This window comes from Argopecten irradians, chromosome 9 (assembly GCF_041381155.1).
Source record: "Argopecten irradians isolate NY chromosome 9, Ai_NY, whole genome shotgun sequence".
Lineage (NCBI taxonomy): Eukaryota > Metazoa > Mollusca > Bivalvia > Pectinida > Pectinidae > Argopecten > Argopecten irradians.
The window spans coordinates 3,154,017-3,175,105 of record NC_091142.1 but is presented as its reverse complement, the minus strand read 5'-3'; the positions used below and the strand labels follow the sequence as shown (position 1 = coordinate 3,175,105).

Genomic DNA, 21,089 nt, shown 5'->3' with positions numbered 1-21,089 from the left:
CTTGTGGTAGGGTGTGGGCGATTTGTCGGTGGGGATTGGTGGGATATAAATCACTGACCTTGTGGTAGGGTGTGGGACGATTTGTCGGTGGGGATTGGTGGGATATAAATCACTGACCTTGTGGTAGGGTGTGGGCGATTTGTCGGTGGGGATTGGTGGGATATAAATCACTGACCTTGTGGTAGGGTGTGGGCGATTTGTCGGTGGGGATTGGTGGGATATAAATCACTGACCTTGTGGTAGGGTGTGGGCGATTTGTCGGTGGGGATTGGTGGGATATAAATCACTGACCTTGTGGTAGGGTGTGGGCGATTTGTCGGTGGGGATTGCTGGGATATAAATCACTGACCTTGTGGTAGGGTGTGGACGATTTGTCGGTGGGGATTGGTGGGATATAAATCACTGACCTTGTGGTAGGGTGTGGACGATTTGTCGGTGGGGATTGGTGGGATATATAAATCACTGACCTTGTGGTAGGGTGTGGGCGATTTGTCGGTGGTGATCTGTGGGATATAAATCACTGACCTTGTGGTAGGGTGTGGGCGATTTGTCGGTGGGGATTGGTGGGATATAAATCACTGACCTTGTGGTAGGGTGTGGGCGATTTGTCGGTGGGGATTGGTGGGATATAAATCACTGACCTTGTGGTAGGGTGTGGACGATTTGTCGGTGGGGATTGGTGGGATATAAATCACTGACCTTGTGGTAGGGTGTGGGCGATTTGTCGGTGGGGATTGGTGGGATATAAATCACTGACCTTGTGGTAGGGTGTGGGCGATTTGTCGGTGGGGATTGGTTGGGATATAAATCACTGACCTTGTGGTAGGGTGTGGACGATTTGTCGGTGGGGATTGGTGGGATATAAATCACTGACCTTGTGGTAGGGTGTGGGCGATTTGTCGGTGGGGATTGCTGGGATATAAATCACTGACCTTGTGGTAGGGTGTGGGCGATTTGTCGGTGGGGATTGGTGGGATATAAATCACTGACCTTGTGGTAGGGTGTGGACGATTTGTCGGTGGGGATTGGTGGGATATAAATCACTGACCTTGTGGTAGGGTGTGGGCGATTTGTCGGTGGGGATTGGTGGGATATAAATCACTGACCTTGTGGTAAGGGTGTGGGCGATTTGTCGGTGGGGATTGCTGGGATATAAATCACTGACCTTGTGGTAGGGTGTGGGCGATTTGTCGGTGGGGATTGGTGGGATATAAATCACTGACCTTGTGGTAGGGTGTGGGCGATTTGTCGGTGGGGATTGTGGGATATAAATCACTGACCTTGTGGTAGGGTGTGGACGATTTGTCGGTGGGGATTGCTGGGATATAAATCACTGACCTTGTGGTAGGGTGTGGGCGATTTGTCGGTGGGGATTGGTGGGATATAAATCACTGACCTTGTGGTAGGGTGTGGGCGATTTGTCGGTGGGGATTGGTGGGATATAAATCACTGACCTTGTGGTAGGGTGTGGGCGATTTGTCGGTGGGGATTGGTGGGATATAAATCACTGACCTTGTGGTAGGGTGTGGACGATTTGTCGGTGGGGATTGGTGGGATATAAATCACTGACCTTGTGGTAGGGTGTGGGCGATTTGTCGGTGGGGTTTGATGGGTTTGGTGGGATATAAATCACTGACCTTGTGGTAGGGTGTGGGCGATTTGTCGGTGGGGATTGGTGGGATATAAATCACTGACCTTGTGGTAGGGTGTGGGCGATTTGTCGGTGGGGATTGGTGGGATATAAATCACTGACCTTGTGGTAGGGTGTGGACGATTTGTCGGTGGGGATTGCTGGGATATAAATCACTGACCTTGTGGTAGGGTGTGGGCGATTTGTCGGTGGGGATTGGTGGGATATAAATCACTGACCTTGTGGTAGGGTGTGGACGATTTGTCGGTGGGGATTGGTGGGATATAAATCACTGACCTTGTGGTAGGGTGTGGACGATTTGTCGGTGGGGATTGCTGGGATATAAATCACTGACCTTGTGGTAGGGTGTGGACGATTTGTCGGTGGGGATTGCTGTGGATATAAATCACTGACCTTGTGGTAGGGTGTGGGCGATTTGTCGGTGGGGATTGGTGGGATATAAATCACTGACCTTGTGGTAGGGTGTGGACGATTTGTCGGTGGGGATTGGTGGGATATAAATCACTGACCTTGTGGTAGGGTGTGGACGATTTGTCGGTGGGGATTGTGGGATATAAATCACTGACCTTGTGGTAGGGTGTGGGGCGATTTGTCGGTGGGGATTGGTGGGATATAAATCACTGACCTTGTGGTAGGGTGTGGACGATTTGTCGGTGGGGATTGGTGGGATATAAATCACTGACCTTGTGGTAGGGTGTGGGCGATTTGTCGGTGGGGATTGGTGGGATATAAATCACTGACCTTGTGGTAGGGTGTGGGCGATTTGTCGGTGGGGATTGCTGGGATATAAATCACTGACCTTGTGGTAGGGTGTGGGCGATTTGTCGGTGGGGATTGGTGGGATATAAATCACTGACCTTGTGGTAGGGTGTGGACGATTTGTCGGTGGGGATTGGTGGGATATAAATCACTGACCTTGTGGTAGGGTGTGGACGATTTGTCGGTGGGGATTGGTGGGATATAAATCACTGACCTTGTGGTAGGGTGTGGGCGATTTGTCGGTGGGGATTGCTGGGATATAAATCACTGACCTTGTGGTAGGGTGTGGACGATTTGTCGGTGGGGATTGGTGGGATATAAATCACTGACCTTGTGGTAGGGTGTGGACGATTTGTCGGTGGGGATTGGTGGGATATAAAATCACTGACCTTGTGGTAGGGTGTGGGCGATTTGTCGGTGGGGATTGGTGGGATATAAATCACTGACCTTGTGGTAGGGTGTGGGACGATTTGTCGGTGGGGATTGGTGGGATATAAATCACTGACCTTGTGGTAGGGTGTGGGCGATTTGTCGGTGGGGATTGGTGGGATATAAATCACTGACCTTGTGGTAGGGTGTGGGCGATTTGTCGGTGGGGATTGGTGGGATATAAATCACTGACCTTGTGGTAGGGTGTGGGCGATTTGTCGGTGGGGATTGGTGGGATATAAATCACTGACCTTGTGGTAGGGTGTGGGCGATTTGTCGGTGGGGATTGGTGGGATATAAATCACTGACCTTGTGGTAGGGTGTGGGCGATTTGTCGGTGGGGATTGGTGGGATATAAATCACTGACCTTGTGGTAGGGTGTGGGCGATTTGTCGGTGGGGATTGGTGGGATATAAATCACTGACCTTGTGGTAGGGTGTGGGCGATTTGTCGGTGGGGATTGGTGGGATATAAATCACTGACCTTGTGGTAGGGTGTGGGCGATTTGTCGGTGGGATATAAATCACTGACCTTGTGGTAGGGTGTGGGCGATTTGTCGGTGGTGATCGGTGGGATATAAATCACTGACCTTGTGGTAGGGTGTGGGCGATTTGTCGGTGGGGATTGGTGGGATATAAATCACTGACCTTGTGGTAGGGTGTGGGCGATTTGTCGGTGGGGATTGGTGGGATATAAATCACTGACCTTGTGGTAGGGTGTGGGCGATTTGTCGGTGGGGATTGGTGGGATATAAATCACTGACCTTGTGGTAGGGTGTGGGCGATTTGTCGGTGGGGATTGCTGGGATATAAATCACTGACCTTGTGGTAGGGTGTGGGCGATTTGTCGGTGGGGATTGGTGGGATATAAATCACTGACCTTGTGGTAGGGTGTGGGCGATTTGTCGGTGGGGATTGGTGGGATATAAATCACTGACCTTGTGGTAGGGTGTGGGCGATTTGTCGGTGGTGATTTCTGGGATATAAATCACTGACCTTGTGGTAGGGTGTGGGCGATTTGTCGGTGGGGATTGGTGGGATATAAATCACTGACCTTGTGGTAGGGTGTGGATGCGATTTGTCGGTGGGGATTGGTGGGATATAAATCACTGACCTTGTGGTAGGGTGTGGGCGATTTGTCGGTGGGGATTGGTGGGATATAAATCACTGACCTTGTGGTAGGGTGTGGGCGATTTGTCGGTGGGGATTGGTGGGATATAAATCACTGACCTTGTGGTAGGGTGTGGGCGATTTGTCGGTGGGGATTGGTGGGATATAAATCACTGACCTTGTGGTAGGGTGTGGGCGATTTGTCGGTGGGGATTGGTGGGATATAAATCACTGACCTTGTGGTAGGGTGTGGGCGATTTGTCGGTGGGGATTGGTGGGATATAAATCACTGACCTTGTGGTAGGGTGTGGGCGATTTGTCGGTGGGGATTGGTGGGATATAAATCACTGACCTTGTGGTAGGGTGTGGGCGATTTGTCGGTGGGATTGGTGGGATATAAATCACTGACCTTGTGGTAGGGTGTGGGCGATTTGTCGGTGGGGATTGGTGGGATATAAATCACTGACCTTGTGGTAGGGTGTGGGCGATTTGTCGGTGGGGATTGGTGGGATATAAATCACTGACCTTGTGGTAGGGTGTGGGCGATTTGTCGGTGGGGATTGTGGGATATAAATCACTGACCTTGTGGTAGGGTGTGGGCGATTTGTCGGTGGGGATTGGTGGGATATAAATCACTGACCTTGTGGTAGGGTGTGGGCGATTTGTCGGTGGGGATTGGTGGGATATAAATCACTGACCTTGTGGTAGGGTGTGGACGATTTGTCGGTGGGGATTGGTGGGATATAAATCACTGACCTTGTGGTAGGGTGTGGGCGATTTGTCGGTGGGATATAAATCACTGACCTTGTGGTAGGGTGTGGGCTGATTGTGTGGTAAATCACTGACCTTGTGGTAGGGTGTGGGCGATTTGTCGGTGGGGATTGGTGGGATATATAAATCACTGACCTTGTGGTAGGGTGTGGGCGATTTGTCGGTGGGGATTGGTGGGATATAAATCACTGACCTTGTGGTAGGGTGTGGGCGATTTGTCGGTGGGGATTGGTGGGATATAAATCACTGACCTTGTGGTAGGGTGTGGGCGATTTGTCGGTGGGATATAAATCACTGACCTTGTGGTAGGGTGTGGGCGATTTGTCGGTGGTGATCGGTGGGATATAAATCACTGACCTTGTGGTAGGGTGTGGGCGATTTGTCGGTGGGGATTGCTGGGATATAAATCACTGACCTTGTGGTAGGGTGTGGGCGATTTGTCGGTGGTGATCGGTGGGATATAAATCACTGACCTTGTGGTAGGGTGTGGGCGATTTGTCGGTGGGGATTGGTGGGATATAAATCACTGACCTTGTGGTAGGGTGTGGCGATTTGTCGGTGGGGATTGGTGGGATATAAATCACTGACCTTGTGGTAGGGTGTGGGCGTGGGCGTGGACGATTTGTCGGTGGGGATTGGTGGGATATAAATCACTGACCTTGTGGTAGGGTGTGGGCGATTTGTCGGTGGGGATTGGTGGGATATAAATCACTGACCTTGTGGTAGGGTGTGGGCGATTTGTCGGTGGGGATATATAAATCACTGACCTTGTGGTAGGGTGTGGACGATTTGTCGGTGGGGATTGGTGGGATATAAATCACTGACCTTGTGGTAGGGTGTGGGCGATTTGTCGGTGGTGATCGGTGGGATATAAATCACTGACCTTGTGGTAGGGTGTGGGCGATTTGTCGGTGGGGATTGGTGGGATATAAATCACTGACCTTGTGGTAGGGTGTGGGCGATTTGTCGGTGGGGATTGGTGGGATATAAATCACTGACCTTGTGGTAGGGTGTGGGCGATTTGTCGGTGGGGATTGGTGGGATATAAATCACTGACCTTGTGGTAGGGTGTGTGGGCGATTTGTCGGTGGGGATAGGTGGGATATAAATCACTGACCTTGTGGTAGGGTGTGGGCGATTTGTCGGTGGGGATTGGTGGGATATAAATCACTGACCTTGTGGTAGGGTGTGGGCGATTTGTCGGTGGGGATTGGTGGGATATAAATCACTGACCTTGTGGTAGGGTGTGGGCGATTTGTCGGTGGGATATAAATCACTGACCTTGTGGTAGGGTGTGGGCGATTTGTCGGTGGGATATAAATCACTGACCTTGTGGTAGGGTGTGGGCGATTTGTCGGTGGGGATTGGTGGGATATAAATCACTGACCTTGTGGTAGGGTGTGGCGATTTGTCGTGGTAGGGTGGGGTGGGCGATTTGTCGGTGGGGGGATATAAATCACTGACCTTGTGGTAGGGTGTGGGCGATTTGTCGGTGGGGATTGGTGGGATATAAATCACTGACCTTGTGGTAGGGTGTGGGCGATTTGTCGGTGGGGATTGGTGGGATATAAATCACTGACCTTGTGGTAGGGTGTGGACGATTTGTCGGTGGGGATTGGTGGGATATAAATCACTGACCTTGTGGTAGGGTGTGGGCGATTTGTCGGTGGGGATTGGTGGGATATAAATCACTGACCTTGTGGTAGGGTGTGGACGATTTGTCGGTGGGGATTGGTGGGATATAAATCACTGACCTTGTGGTAGGGTGTGGGCGATTTGTCGGTGGGGATTGGTGGGATATAAATCACTGACCTTGTGGTAGGGTGTGGGCGATTTGTCGGTGGGATATAAATCACTGACCTTGTGGTAGGGTGTGGACGATTTGTCGGTGGGGATTGGTGGGATATAAATCACTGACCTTGTGGTAGGGTGTGGGCGATTTGTCGGTGGGGATTGGTGGGATATAAATCACTGACCTTGTGGTAGGGTGTGGGCGATTTGTCGGTGGGGATTGGTGGGATATATCACTGACCTTGTGGTAGGGTGTGGGCGATTTGTCGGTGGGGATTGGTGGGATATAAATCACTGACCTTGTGGTAGGGTGTGGACGATTTGTCGGTGGGGATTGGTGGGATATAAATCACTGACCTTGTGGTAGGGTGTGGGCGATTTGTCGGTGGGATATATAAATCACTGACCTTGTGGTAGGGTGTGGGCGATTTGTCGGTGGGGATTGGTGGGATATAAATCACTGACCTTGTGGTAGGGTGTGGGCGATTTGTCGGTGGGATATAAATCACTGACCTTGTGGTAGGGTGTGGGCGATTTGTCGGTGGGGATCGGTGGGATATAAATCACTGACCTTGTGGTAGGGTGTGGACGATTTGTCGGTGGGATCGGTGGGATATAAATCACTGACCTTGTGGTAGGGTGTGGGCGATTTGTCGGTGGGGATTGGTGGGATATAAATCACTGACCTTGTGGTAGGGTGTGGACGATTTGTCGGTGGGATATAATCACTGACCTTGTGGGATATAAATCACTGACCTTGTGGTAGGGTGTGGGCGATTTGTCGGTGGGGATTGGTGGGATATAAATCACTGACCTTGTGGTAGGGTGTGGGCGATTTGTCGGTGGGGATTGCTGGGATATAAATCACTGACCTTGTGGTAGGGTGTGGGCGATTTGTCGGTGGGGATTGGTGGGATATAAATCACTGACCCTGTGGTAGGGTGTGGACGATTTGTCGGTGGGGATTGGTGGGATATAAATCACTGACCTTGTGGTAGGGTGTGGGCGATTTGTCGGTGGGGATTGGTGGGATATAAATCACTGACCTTGTGGTAGGGTGTGGGCGATTTGTCGGTGGGGATTGCTGGGATATAAATCACTGACCTTGTGGTAGGGTGTGGGCGATTTGTCGGTGGGGATTGGTGGGATATAAATCACTGACCCTGTGGTAGGGTGTGGGCGATTTGTCGGTGGGGATTGGTGGGATATAAATCACTGACCTTGTGGTAGGGTGTGGGCGATTTGTCGGTGGGGATATCCTCACTGACCTTGTGGGTAGGGTGTGGGCGATTTGTCGGTGGGGATCGGTGAGGATATAAGATCACTGACTGTACCCTTGTGGTAGGGTGTGGGGCGATTTGTCGGTGGGGCTGGGGATTTTATGTAAATAAATGACTTGTGGTAGGAGTGTGGGACGCTCTGGTACTTTATATATGTTATTAAAATATACGAGACGTTTGAAATTACCTACTAATTTTAAAACTAAGATACGTGTAAGTTCTGTGTAAGATATGAAGATTTTAAACACTTACGTTTCTCATATGTAAATTTGGGCGGGATATTTTTTATGTAAATTCTATAAGTATTTTAAATGTGTTACACTAAAATAAAATATATGTATTATTATTAGAATAAAATTATTTTTTAAAAGTCAAGTGACGTTTTATTTTTAGTCTTTATAACGTGTAAATAGTTTCAAAATTGTAACAAAATTTTTGTTGGCATATTTACGTATTGGATGTACATGTATATCGGGCAAATGACGGCACCTTGAGGAACCCTGTCAGGTCATTCACATTACCCCGATGTTCACATTGACCATGGATGAATTGATGATCAAGCACGTAATTGAAAAACAAAATGTTGTTGGTGAATTTTAGTGATTCATTTCGTCAAAACCAGAACTTGATCTAAGTTTACAATTGGATATCAAAGTGGTGCCATTTTCTCAATTTTGTTTGTTTGTTTGAGTTTTACGGCCCATCGACAAGTAAGGTCATCTAGGGCCAAACTACAAGTTTTGCATAAGTATCATTGATCCAGACAGAATATAAACAATGATTGCTTATAAAAGATCGGGATAAGAAAATGGCTAGTAAGAACTAAAACACGGATGGTAAATGTGGATTTTATAAAAAGATTGCATGGGATAAAATAGTTTTGGCTAAAACACATGAAAAAACTCATGAACAATGTTGATGAAGCGATAAAATGTTGATTTGATACGATGATATGATTGGAAAACGTTCATATTTTGTTTAAAATGCCGATATCTTTCAGATACTTGAAAATTTTCTCAATAAACGCAGGTTCAATATTTACGAACTTACCGGAATTCGTTTAAGATGCTCCACCACCGATAGAGCATAAGTGATACGCATCATTTGAACAATAGCTGATTATAATCTGTTTATATGTGTCTCATTAACATAAAAATGCATATAAAATTATTGATTTTGCTTCTGGTGTATGCACGATCAGTAAAATTCCATATAGAATATAGTGCCACGGATTTTTTCGGGACGCAATTAATTATTTCTAATAGTTTTATCTTGAATTGAAAAAGGAAGCTCAAACTTTTCAATTGTGGTAATGGTGTTAAATTAATAGAGAAAAAAATACCATTCGTCGGCGGCGGTTAAACAGCAAACCTAATTATAAAGTCACATTGATTCCACAGAACTGTGCCTATGACGAATTACATGACTTTTTAAAACAATTTTGATAAATTTACATCAATCTCCTAATATTTTTATTTTCATATTTATGAGTTGTGAAATTGTAATAGTCTAATATTTGGTCTCGTGCAGTAGCACTCATTAACATATAGTTAAACTTCTTTCTAAGGTCAAAAACCTCACTTTAATAGATAATAAAATTCATCACCAATATCATTGGTATCACAATAAGTACAAATTCTATTTTTATAATTAATATTAAAAATTATTCCATTTACCATTTTCCACAGTTATATCTACTTGTTCTAATTTTACACTTCAAAAATTCTTTCAATGACGTTAATTTAATTTTTAGCTCCCAATTTGCAATTTTTATTTTAATTGTCTCATCCCCGATAAGGATTTTGGCTCTATACGGGCAACTCTATATATCCATATAGAAAAAAAAAATCTAATCTAGAGTCGGTCAAACGCCTGTGTGTCAGTATGCGTGTACGTGACGTAAGGGAAGTAATGCTAGTAGTAGGTCAGAATCCTGGCCGATCGATATCCAAGGGCAGATAACTCTAATTTTTATCCTGTCTAATTCATCAAATGTCATTCAACATGGCGTCTGCCTGTGCGCTAGAATGGGTTCCAGATTCCTTGTACAACACAGCTGTTTCGGCCATCGTATCTTCATATTATCGGTACAAAAGAGACGTAAAGGCACTACCAGAAAATGTCCAGTTTGATATTTATTACAAGGTATGGATTAAGCATTATTTTTTGTAAGAGAACAAAAATGGCCTTACCATCAGCAAGTAGTGATAAAACGTCATTTTCAGCTGTCCATTGCATGAATCATTCTTAGATATATGGATTGAGAATCTCCATATTAGCTAAAGTTTCATTCAGAAGTGTTTTTCTAGTGTTTGTGGTAGAAAATGAGTTATTTTGCGTGAACTAGGCCTACTACAAAACAAATGGGGCTAAAATTGGAACGAAATAATTATTTGTTGACATGTAAACTGTTGTAAACAAACATTATTTGACAGAAAAACTTATGAGTGAACGTCACCTCAAAGACTGAACGCTTTGATTTAGGGATTTATGAGAAATTTCAGATTTGATGATTTCACAAATACACAAACCCGGTATGTAAGCTGTTCTGTTTTGGTCGGGGCACTCGACAGGAATGTGTATTTTCCCTGTTCTTCTACATATGTATCGTAAAGTTTTTAGCTAGCTAGACCACAGGTGCTCGTTTCTAATATAAACATAAGTATAATACTGGGTCAAGGTCTATAACTCGGCCGGCCATATAACACTACCCAATTTCAGAAAAAGTATGATTATTATCCAACCGTATAGAATATGATAATAGGAATACTCTCAATCGACAGTCAGATAATTTATCTTTAATTTGGTATATGATACAATATAAATCACGCCGTATAAATGTCACTAGGTATCCAGAAACATCGGAAAACAGCCAGATTTCAACTGGTCGGACACTGTGGTGTCCTCCGATAAACACGCCAGGGCTCTAATGGGTAGCTCAAAAACCACTGCATGTCAACATTTCAGCTTCATAGGAATTAAAGTTTGGTAAAAAACAAACTTACCGGTATGTTAGTGTTTATCTATATACCATCCATTTGCTCAATACAGCCTTTTGAAATTTCCGATTGAAAAAATGTGTGTCTCTAGCCGTCATGTTGATATGTGTGTAGTACATTTGTTTTCTCGGCGTTGATTGGTCAATTAATTTTCGAGAGCCAATCAACGCCGACAAAACAAATCTACTGCACACATACTTACATGGCGGCTAGAGACATAAATTTTTCAATCGAAATTTCAAAGGGCTACGTTAGGCAAATGGATGGTATTTATCCATGGATTTACTAACCGGTAAGTTTGTTTTTCTACCAAACTTTCATTCTTATGACGCTGAAGTGTTGACATGCAGTGGTTTTTGAGCTACGCATTAGAGTCCTGGCGTGTTTATCGGAGGACACCACAGTGTCCGACCAGTTGAAATCTGGCTGTTTTCCGATGTTTCTGGATACCTAGTGACATTTATACGGCATGATATATATTGTATCATATACCAAATTAAAGATAAATTATCTGGCTGTCGATTGAGAGTATTCCTATTATCATATCCTATACGGTTGGTTAATAATCATACTTTTTCTGAAATTGGGTACTGTTATATGGCCGGCCGAGTTATAGACCTTGACCCAGTATTATACTTATGTTTATATTAGAAACGAACACCTGTGGCTAGACTATTCATTTCATTCTTCTGTCTTTATTTTCAGTTATACAACAAAGGCCAGCTATGCCAATTAGGAATGGATTTCTCAGATCTAGACACATTTTCAAAGGTGCTGAAAATAATAGATAAAAGGTTAGTATACTATAGTAATTGATGTGTAACATATAAAAGGGTTTGGAGTTGATACAGGTTTTGGGTTTTATTAGTTTAACATCCTATTAACAGCCAGGGTCATGTAATTAAGGATGTGTCAGGTTTGTTGGTGTTGGAAAGCCAGAGTACCAGGAGAAAAACTACCGACCAGCCTGCCCCACAAGGGATTCAAACTTGCGACCCAGAGGTAGAGGGCTTGTGATAATATGTGGACGACATATCTTAACCACTTGGCCACTGCGTCCGCAAGAGTTGATATAACAGCAGATTTAGATAGATATGTTGTGTTATTAGATATGCTACAAATTGGAAGTGGAACCATCATTCTCATTGGCTGACTCATGTGAAGGGCGATTCCGGGTTTTTTTTTTCAGAACTTTTCAAAATTGGAAAATAAATGTTAAAGTTATACTTTTTATATTTTCCCAATTTTGTAAAACACCGATGATATTTTTTCCGAAATAACTGGCAAAACCCCTGGCGATATTTACCATCAGTGTTCCTAATTTTTAGAAACAAGGCATGAGCCAATATTCCGTTCTTATTATAAATACATTAAATTCTTAATGATGAATATCTAATATGGCAAATACATTTTAATTAAACTTGAGATTGTTTAGGAAGTGATGATAATCGTAGCATTAATGATAATAACATTTGGGAACCTAATAAATTTTCAAATTGACAGATGATATTTAATTTTCTGTTGAGAATAGAGAGTAGACTAACACCAACCCAGTAATGAATGAAAAGATATGTTAAATTATAAAAATCTACAACATACATTGTGCCTATTTGAAAACAATTATGGATTTTCGTAATGTATTACAGGAATTGGAGAGGGCATACCAACTGATTATCAATAATATTTGATAATCGGCCCACCACTACTGAGCAATATAAACTGAGCTGGGTTTGTTTAATTTTCAGACATTTACTACATCACAGTTTCCAGGCGTTAATGGACCATTGTGTTCGTTTGTCCGACATTCTGGCTGACGCGTTCACGGTACAATTGATGCCATCCACATGTCCGGACACAGTCTCTAGAGATAGAGCTATCCAGTTTGGGCTGTCACTAGGTAAAGACGACCTTTTCTGACTTTTGTGTTTACAGGTACTATATCCACTGTAATTAGCACCTGTCCCCATATAAGCATCCCCTCCCCTCTTCTGGATGAGTTAAATGTTTTATAAACACCTCCCACCCATCCCATGGATTTAATGTTTTACAACATGTGATGCATCTAATATCAGCATTGTATCCCATAATATATAAACTTGCAAGTCTATTACATCGATGAGAATCATGCCGTAATATAGTGCATCTCAGAGGATAAAAAGAATATGCATATTTACTGTATAACAGATTAATGTGCAATAAGTACATGTACTGGCCCCGATTTCTCGAAACAAACTTAAGTCAAAAACTAACTTAAGTCATGAGTTGCAATAGAAGTTACTTAGGGAAAAAACCTAAGAGTTTTTGACCTTAAGTCTGCACTTTTGTTTCGAGAAATCGTGGCCAGGCAGAGTAAAAATATTTTTTCAGTTTTCGTCCACAACTTACATTTTGGTTCACTATGAAGTGCTTGCCCCCCCTCCCTTGTTACAGCGTTGTTTAACAGTGCTGCTGCCCCCTCCCTTGTTACAGCGGTTTAAGTGCTGCCCTCCCTCCCTTGTTACAGCTTTTAAGTGCTGCCCCTCTCCCTTGTTACAGCGTTTAAGTGCTGCCCCCTCCCTTGTTACAGCTGTTTAAGTGCTCGCCCTCTCCCTTGTTACAGCTGTTTAAGTGCTGCCCCCTCCCTTGTTACAGCTGTTTAAGTGCTGCCCCCTCCCTTGTTACAGCTGTTTAAGTGCTGCCCCCCTCCTTTGTTTACAGCTGTTTTGTTAAGTGCTGCCACCCTCCCTTGATTACAGATGTTTAAGTGCTGCCCTCTCCCTTGTTACAGCTGTTTTTGTTAAGTGCGAAGGTGCCCTCTCCCTTGTTTTACACCTGAAGCTTTTAAGTGCTGCCCCCCTCCCTTGTTACAGCTGTTTAAAGTGCTGCCCCCCTTCCCTTGTACACTAAGCGGTTTTTAGTGCTGCCCCCCCCGTCCCTTGTTACAGCTGTTTAAGTGCTGCCCCCTCCCTTTGTTACAGCTGTTTAAGTGCTGCCCCCCCTCCCTTGTTACAGCGGTTTTAAGTGCTGCCTCCCTCCTTGTTACAGCTTGTATTAAGTGCTGCCCCATTCTTGTTAACACCCCCCTTCCCTTGTTACAGCTGTTTAAGTGCCGCCCCCTCCCTTGTTACAGCTGTTTAAGTGCTGCCCCCTTCCCTTGTTACAGCTGTTTAAGTGCTGCCCCCTCCTTTGTTACAGCTGTTTAAGTGCTGCCCCCTCCCTTGTTACAGCTGTTTAAGTGCTGCCCCCCCTCCCTTGTTACAGATGGTTTAAGTGCTGCCCCCCATTCCTTGTTACAGCGGTTATAAGTGCTTGCCCCCCTCCCTTGTTACAGCTGTTTAAGTGCGTGCCCCCCCTCCCTTGTTACAGATGGTTTTAAGTGCTGCCCCCTCCCTTGTATACAGCTGTTTTAAAGTGCAGGCCCCCCTCCCTTGTTACAGCTGTTTAAGTGCTGAGCCCCTATCCCATTGTTACAGCTGTTTAAAAGTGCTGCCCCCTTCCCCTCCCTTTGTTACAGCTGTTTAAGTGCTGCCCCATCCCTAGTTACAAGTGGTTTAAAGTTGCTGCCCCCTCTCATTGTTTACAGCTGTTTAAGTGCTGCCCCCCCCTTGTTACAGATTGGTTTAAGTGCTGACCCCCGCTCCCGCCTTGTATACAGCTGTTTATGTGCTGCCCCCCTCCCCTTGTTACAGCTGTTTAAGTGCTGCCCCCTTCCCGTTGTTACAGCTGTTTAAGTGCTGCCCGGAAAACATGCCCTCCCTTGTTACAGCGCTGTTTAAGTGCTGCCCCCCCGCTCCCTTGCAGTTACAGATGTTTTAAGTGCTGCCCCCTCCCTTGTTTACAGCTGTTTTAAGTGCTGCCCGCCCTCCCCTTGTTACAGCTGTTTAATAGTGCTGCCCCTAGCCCTTGTTACAGCTGTTTAAGTGCTGCCCTTCTCCCTTGTTACAGGCTGTTTAAGTGCTGCCCCCCTCCCTTGTTACAAGATGTTTAAGTGCTTGCCCCTCGCTCCCTTGTTACAGCTGTTTATGTTAAGTGCTGCCCCCTCCCTTGTTACAGCGGTTTAAGTGGCTGCGCCCCCTCCCTTGTTACAGCTGTTTAAGTGCTGCCCCCCCGTCCCTTGTTACAGCTGTTTAACGTGCTGCCCTCTCCCTTGTTACAGCGGTTTAAGTGCTGCCCTCCATCCCTTGTTACAGCTGTTTAAGTGCTGCCCCCTTCTTGTTACGCTGTTTAAGTGCCCCCATCCTTGTTACAGCATGTTTAAGTGCTGCCCCCCCTCCCCTTGTTACAGCTGTGTTTAAGTGCCGTCCCTCCCTTGTTACAGCTGTTTTAAGTGCCTGCCCCTGTCCCTTGTTTACAGCTGGTTTAAGTGCTGCCCCCCTCACCCTTGTTACAGCTGTTTAAGTGCCCCCCCTCCCTTGTTACAGCTGTTTAAGTGCTGCCCCCCCTCCCTTGTTACAGCTGTTTAAGTGCCGCCCCCCCCCCTTGTTACAGCTGTTTAAAGTGCCGCCCCCCCTCCCTTGTTACAGATGTTTAAGTGCTGCCCCCCTCCCTTGTTACAGAAGTTTACAGTGCTCCCTCCCCCTTCCTTGTTACAGCTGTTTAAGTGCTGCCCCCCGTTCCATGTTACAGCTGTGTTAAGTGCCCCCCCCTCCCTTGTTACAGCTGCTTTGTTTAAGTGCCAGCCCCCCTCCCTTGTTAACAGTTGTTTAAAAGTGCTGCCCCCCTCCCTTGTTACAGCTGTTTAAGTGCTGCCCCCTCCCTTGTTACAGCTGTTTATGTGCTGCCCCCCTCCCTTGTTACAGCTGTTTTAGTGCTGCCCCCCCTCCCTTGTTACAGATGTTTAAGTGCTGCCCCCTCCTTGTTACACTGCGGTTTTAAGTGCTGCCCCCTCCCTTGTTACAGCTGTTTAAGTTGCTGCCCCCCTCCATAGTTACAGCTGTTTATAGTGTGCTGCCCTCTCACCTTTGTTACAGCTGTTTAAGTGCTGCCCCCTCCCTTGTTACAGCTGTTTAAGTGCTGCCCCCTCCCTTGTTACAGCTGTTTAAGTGCTGCCCTCTCCCTTGTTACATGCTGTTTTAAGTGCTGCCCCCTCCCTTGTTACAGCTGTTTAAAGTGCTGCCCCCACAGCCCTCCCTTTGTTACAGCTGTTTAAGTGCTGCTGCCCCCCTCCTGTTGAGTGCTGCACCCTCCTTGTTACAGATGTTTAAGTGCTGCCCCCCTCCCTTGTTACAGATGTTTAAGTGCTGCCCTCCTCACTTGTTACAGATGTTTAAGTGCTGCCCCCCTCCCTTGTTACAGATGTTTAAGTGCTGCCCCCTCCCTTGTTAACAGCTGTTATAAGTGCTGCCCCCCTCCCTTGTTACAGCTGTTTAATGTGCTGCCCCACCTCCTTGTTACAGCAGTTTAAAGCTCGCCTGCCCTTCCTCCCTTGTTACAGCTGTTTAAGTGCCTGCCCCCGCTCCCTTGTATACAGCTGTTTAAGTGCCGCCCCTTCCCTTGTTACGGAGCTGTTTAAGTGCTGACCTCCTCCCTTGTTACAGATGTTTAAGTGCAGCCCCCTTCCTTGTTACAGCTGTTTAAGTGCTGCCCTCCGCTCCCTTGTTACAGCTTGTTTAAGTGCTGCCCCCTCCCTTGTTTACAGATGTTTTAAGTGCTGCCCCAATCCCTTGTTTACAGATGTTTTTAGTGCTGCCCCCCTCCCCTTGTTACAGCTGTTTAAGTGCTGCCCCCCTCCTTGTTACAGATGTTTAAGTGCTGCCCCCTCCACTTGTTTACAGATGTTTAAGTGCTAGCCCCCCTCCCTTGTTACATGCTGTTTTAAGTGCTGCCCCCCTCCCTTGTTACAGATGTTTAAGTGCTGCCCCCACTCTCCTTGTTACAGCTGTTTTAAGTGCTGCCCCCTCCCTTGTTACAGCTGTTTAAGTGCTGCCCCCTCCCTTGTTACAGCTGTTTAAGTGCTGCCCCCCTCCCTTGTTACAGCTGTTTAAGTGCTGCCCCCCTCCCTTGTTACAGCTGTTTAAGTGCTGCCCCCTCCCTTGTTACAGCTGTTTAAGTGCTTGCCCGTGCCTCCCTCCCTGTTACAGCTGTTTAAGTGCTGCCCCCCTCCCTTGTTACAGCTGTTTATAAGTGCTGCCCCCTCCCTTGTTACAGCTGTTTTAAGTGCTGCCCCCCATCCCTTGTTACAGCTGTTTAAGTGCTGCCCTCATCCCTTGTTACAGCGGTTTAAGTGCTGCCCCCCTCCCTTGTTTACAGGGCTGTTTAAGTGCTGCCCTCTCCCTTTTTACAGCTGTTTAAGTGCTGCCCCCTCCCTTGTTGACAGCTGTTTAAGTGCTGCCCCCTCCCTTGTTACAGCTGTTTAAGTGCTGCCCCCCTCCCTTGTTACAGCGGTTTAAGTGCTGCCCCCTCCCTTGTTACAGCTGTTTAAATGCCCCCACCCTCCACTTGTTACAGATGTTTAAGTGCTGCCCCCCTCCCTTGTTACAGCTGTTTAAGTGTTTTAAGCTGCCCCCTCCCTGGTTACAGAGCTGTTTAAGTGCCTGCCCCCTTCCCTTGTTACAGCTGTTTAAGTGCTGCCCCCCTTCCTTGTTACAGCTGTTTAAAGTGCTGCCCCCTCCCTTGTTACAGCTGTTTAAGTGCTGCCCCCTCCCTTGTTACAGCTGTTTAAGTGCTGCCCCCCTCCCTTGTTACAGCTGTTTAAGTGCTGCCCCCTCCCTTGTTACAGCTGTTTAAGTGCTGCCCCCTCCCTTGTTACAGCTGTTTAAGTGCTGCCCTCCTCCCTTGTTACAGCTGTTTAAGTGCTGCCCCCTCCCTTGTTACAGCTGTTTAAGTGCTGCCCCCTCCCTTGTTACAGCTGTTTAAGTGCTGCCCCCTCCCTTGTTACAGCTGTTTAAGTGCTGCCCCACCTCCTTGTTACAGCATGTTAAGTGCTGCCCCCCTTCCCTTGTTACAGCGGTTTAAGTGCTGCCCCCCTCCTTGTTACAGATGTTTAAGTGCTGCCCCCTCCCTCTGTTACAGCTGTTTTAAGTGCTCCGCCCCCCTCCCTTGTTGATTACAGCTGTTTAAGTGCTGCCCCCTTCCTTGTTACAGCTGTTTAAGTGCTGCCCCCCTTCCTTGTTACAGCTGTTTAAGTGCTGCCCCCTCCCTTGTTTGACAGCTGTTTAAGTGGCTGCCCCTCTCCCTTGTTTACAGCTGTTTAAAGTGCTGCCCCCCCTCCCTTGTTACAGATGTTTAAAGTGCTGCCCCCTCCCCTTGTTACAGATGTTTTAAGTGCCTGCCCCCCCTCCCTTGTTACAGATGTTTACAAGTGCAGCCCCCCTCCTTGATTACAGCTGTTAAGTGCTGCCCCTCCCATGGTACCAGTTGTTTACATGTGCTGCCCCCTTCACTTGTTAAAGTTGTTTAAGTGCTGCCTCCCATCCTTGTTACAGCTGTTTAAGTGCCTCTCCTCCTTGTTACAGCTGTTTAAGTGCTGCCCCTCCTTTGTTACAGCTGTTTAAGTGCTGCCTCCTTCCTCACTTGTTACAGCTGTTTAAGTGCTGCCCCCTCCAATTCCCTTGTTACAGCCCCCTGTTTACAGTGCTGCCCCTGCCATCCTTGTTACAGATGTTTAAGTGCTGCCCCCCCTCCCTTGATTACAGCGGTTTTAAGTGCTCTGCCCCCCCCATTGTTACAGTTGTTTAAGTGCCACTGCCCCTCCCTTTTGTTACAGCTGTTACAGCCCTCTGTTTTAAGTGCTTAAGTGTGCCCCCTTCCTTGTTACAGAGTGTTTAAGTTGCCGCCCCCACTCCCCTTGTTACAGCTGTTTAAGTGCTGCCCCCCTTCCCTTGTTACAGCTGTTTAAGTGCTTGCCCCCGCCTCCCTTGTTTACAGCTGTTTAAGTGCTGCCCCCCCTCTTGTTACAGCTGTTTAAAGTGCTGCCCCCCCCTCCCTTGTTACAGCTGTTTAAGTGCTGCCCCCCTCCCTTGTTACAGCTGTTTTTTTAAGTGCTGCCCCCCCTCCCTTGTTACAAGCTGTTTAAGTGCTGCCGACCCTCCCTTGTTACAGCTGTTTAAGTGCTGCCCCCCTCCCTTGTTACAGCTGTTTAAGTGCTGCTGCCCTCCTCCCTTTGTTACCAAGCTGTTTAAGTGCTTGCCCCCCTCCCTTGTTACAGCTGTTTAAGTGCTGCCCCCTCCATCCTTGTTACAGCTGTTTAAGTGCTGCCCCCCTCCCTTGTTTACAGATTGTTTAAGTGCTGCCCTCCCTCCTTGTTACAGCTGTTTAAGTGCTGCCCCCCTCCTTGTTACAGATGTTTAAGTGCCTGCCCGCCTCCTCCTCCCTTGTTACAGATGTTAAGTGCTGCCACCCGTCCCTTGTGTACAGATGTTTAAGTGCTGCCCCCCCTACCCTTTGTTACAGCTGTTTAAGTGCTGCCCCCTTCCCTTTGTTACAGCTGTTTAAGTGTGCCCCCCTCCGCATTGTTACATCCTGTTAAAGTGCTGCCCCCTCCCCCTTGTTACATGCTGTTTAAGTGCTGCCGCCCCCCCTCCCTTGTTTCAGCTGTTTAAGTGCTGCCCTCCCCTTGTTTACAGCTGTTTAAGTGCTGCCCCCCTCCCCCCCTTGTTACAGATGTTTAAGTGCCGCCCCCTTCCTTGATACAGCTGTTTAAGTGCTGCCCCCTCCCTTGTTTTACAGCTGTTTAAGTGCTGCCCCCCCGCCCTTGTTACAGCTGTTTAAGTGCCGTCCCCCTCCCTTGTTACAGCTGTTTTAAGTGCTGCCCTCCATACCTTGTTACAGCTGTTTAAGTGCTGCCCCCATCCCTTGTTACAGCTGTTAGTGCTGCCACCCCTCCCTTGTTACAGCTGTTTTAGTGCTGCCCCCCCTCCCGTTGTGACAGCTGTTTAAGTGCTGCCCCCTCCCCTTGTTACAGTTGTTTAAGTGTTTTTAACCCCTCCCTTGTTACAATGGCTGTTATTTAATAGTGCTGCCCCTCCCCTTGTATTACAGCTGTTTAAGTGCTGCCCCCCCTCCCTTGTTACAGCTGTTTTAAGTGCCTGTCCCCCTTACCTTGTTACAGATGTTTAAGTGCTGCACCCCTTCCCTTGTTACAGCTGTTTTATAAGTGCTGCCATCCTCCCTTGTTACAAGCTGTTTAAGTGCTGCCCCCCTCCCTTGTTACAGTGTTTAAGTGCTGCCTCCTCCAATTGTTACAGATTTTAAGTGCTGCCCCCCTACTTGTTACAGAGTGTTTTAAGAGCCGCCCTCCTCCTTGTTACAGCTGTTTAAGTTGCTGCCCCTCCCTTATGTTAAAGCGGTTTAAGTGCTGCCCCACCTCCATTGTTACAGATGTTTAAGTGCCGCCCTCCTCCATTGTTACAGCTGTTTAAAGTGCTGGCCCTCCTCCCTTGTTACAGATGTTTAAGTGCTGCCCGCACCTCCCTTGTTACAGCTGCGTTTAAGTGCTTCCCGCCCCCCTTACCTGTTTATGTGTTAAAGCTGTTTTGTTTACCCCCTGCTGCCCCCCCTCCCTTGTTTACATGCTGTATAAGTGCTGCCCATCGATCCTTGTTTACAGCGTGTTTAAGTGCTGCCCCCCCTCCCTTGTTACAGCTGTTTAAGTGCTGCCAGCCCCTCCCTTGTTACAGATGTTTAAGTGCTGCCCCCTCCCTTGTTACAGCTGTTTAAGTGATGCCTCCCTCCTCCCTTGTTACAGCTGTTTGTAAAGTGCTGCCGCCCTCCCTTGTTACAGCCTGTTTAAGTGCTGCCCCTCCCTTGTTACAGATGTCCGTGTTTACAGCTGTTTAAGTGCTGCCCCCCCCTCAAGTCCCTTGTTACAGCTGTTTAAGTGCTGCCCCCCTCCCTTTTAAGTTATCAGCTGTTTAAAGTGCTGGCCCCACTCCCTTGTTACAGCTGTTTAAGTGCTGCCGCCCTCCCTTGTTACAGATTTGTTTAAGTGCTTGCCCCCCTCCCTTGTTACAGCTGTTTAAGTGCTGCCCCCTCCCCCTTGTTAACAGCTGTTTTAAGTGCTTCCCCCCTCCCTTGTTACAGATGTTTAAATGCTGCCCCCCTCCCTTGTTACAGATGTTTAAGTGCTGCCCCCTTCCCCTTGTTACAGCTGTTTAAGTGCTGCCCCCCCCCCTCCCTTGATTACAGAATGTTTAGTGCTGCCCCCTCCCATTGTTTACAATGTTGTGTTTAAGTGCTGCCCCCTCCTCTTGTTACCAGCATCTGTTTTCATGCTGTTTAAGTGCTGCCCCTTCCCTTATTGCACAGTTGCCGTTTAAGTGCTGCCCCACCCTCCCTTGTTACAGTGTTTAAGTGCTGCCCCCTCCCTTGTTACAGCTGTTTA

At 47.1% G+C, this 21,089-nt stretch overlaps 1 protein-coding gene across 1 annotated transcript in view; it reads left to right on the top strand.

Annotated features, from left to right (window-relative positions):
* The first annotated feature begins 9,774 nt into the window (after positions 1–9,774).
* Positions 9,775–21,089, top strand: part of LOC138331189 (amyloid protein-binding protein 2-like) — a 29,217-nt gene continuing 17,902 nt past the window's right edge. Inside the window, exons 1-3 of the mRNA XM_069278666.1 lie at positions 9,775–9,935; positions 11,495–11,583; positions 12,535–12,686. Of these exons, the coding sequence (XP_069134767.1) occupies positions 9,783–9,935; positions 11,495–11,583; positions 12,535–12,686 (394 nt within the window). The 5' untranslated portion in view covers positions 9,775–9,782. The remainder of the gene's footprint in view (positions 9,936–11,494; positions 11,584–12,534; positions 12,687–21,089) is intronic.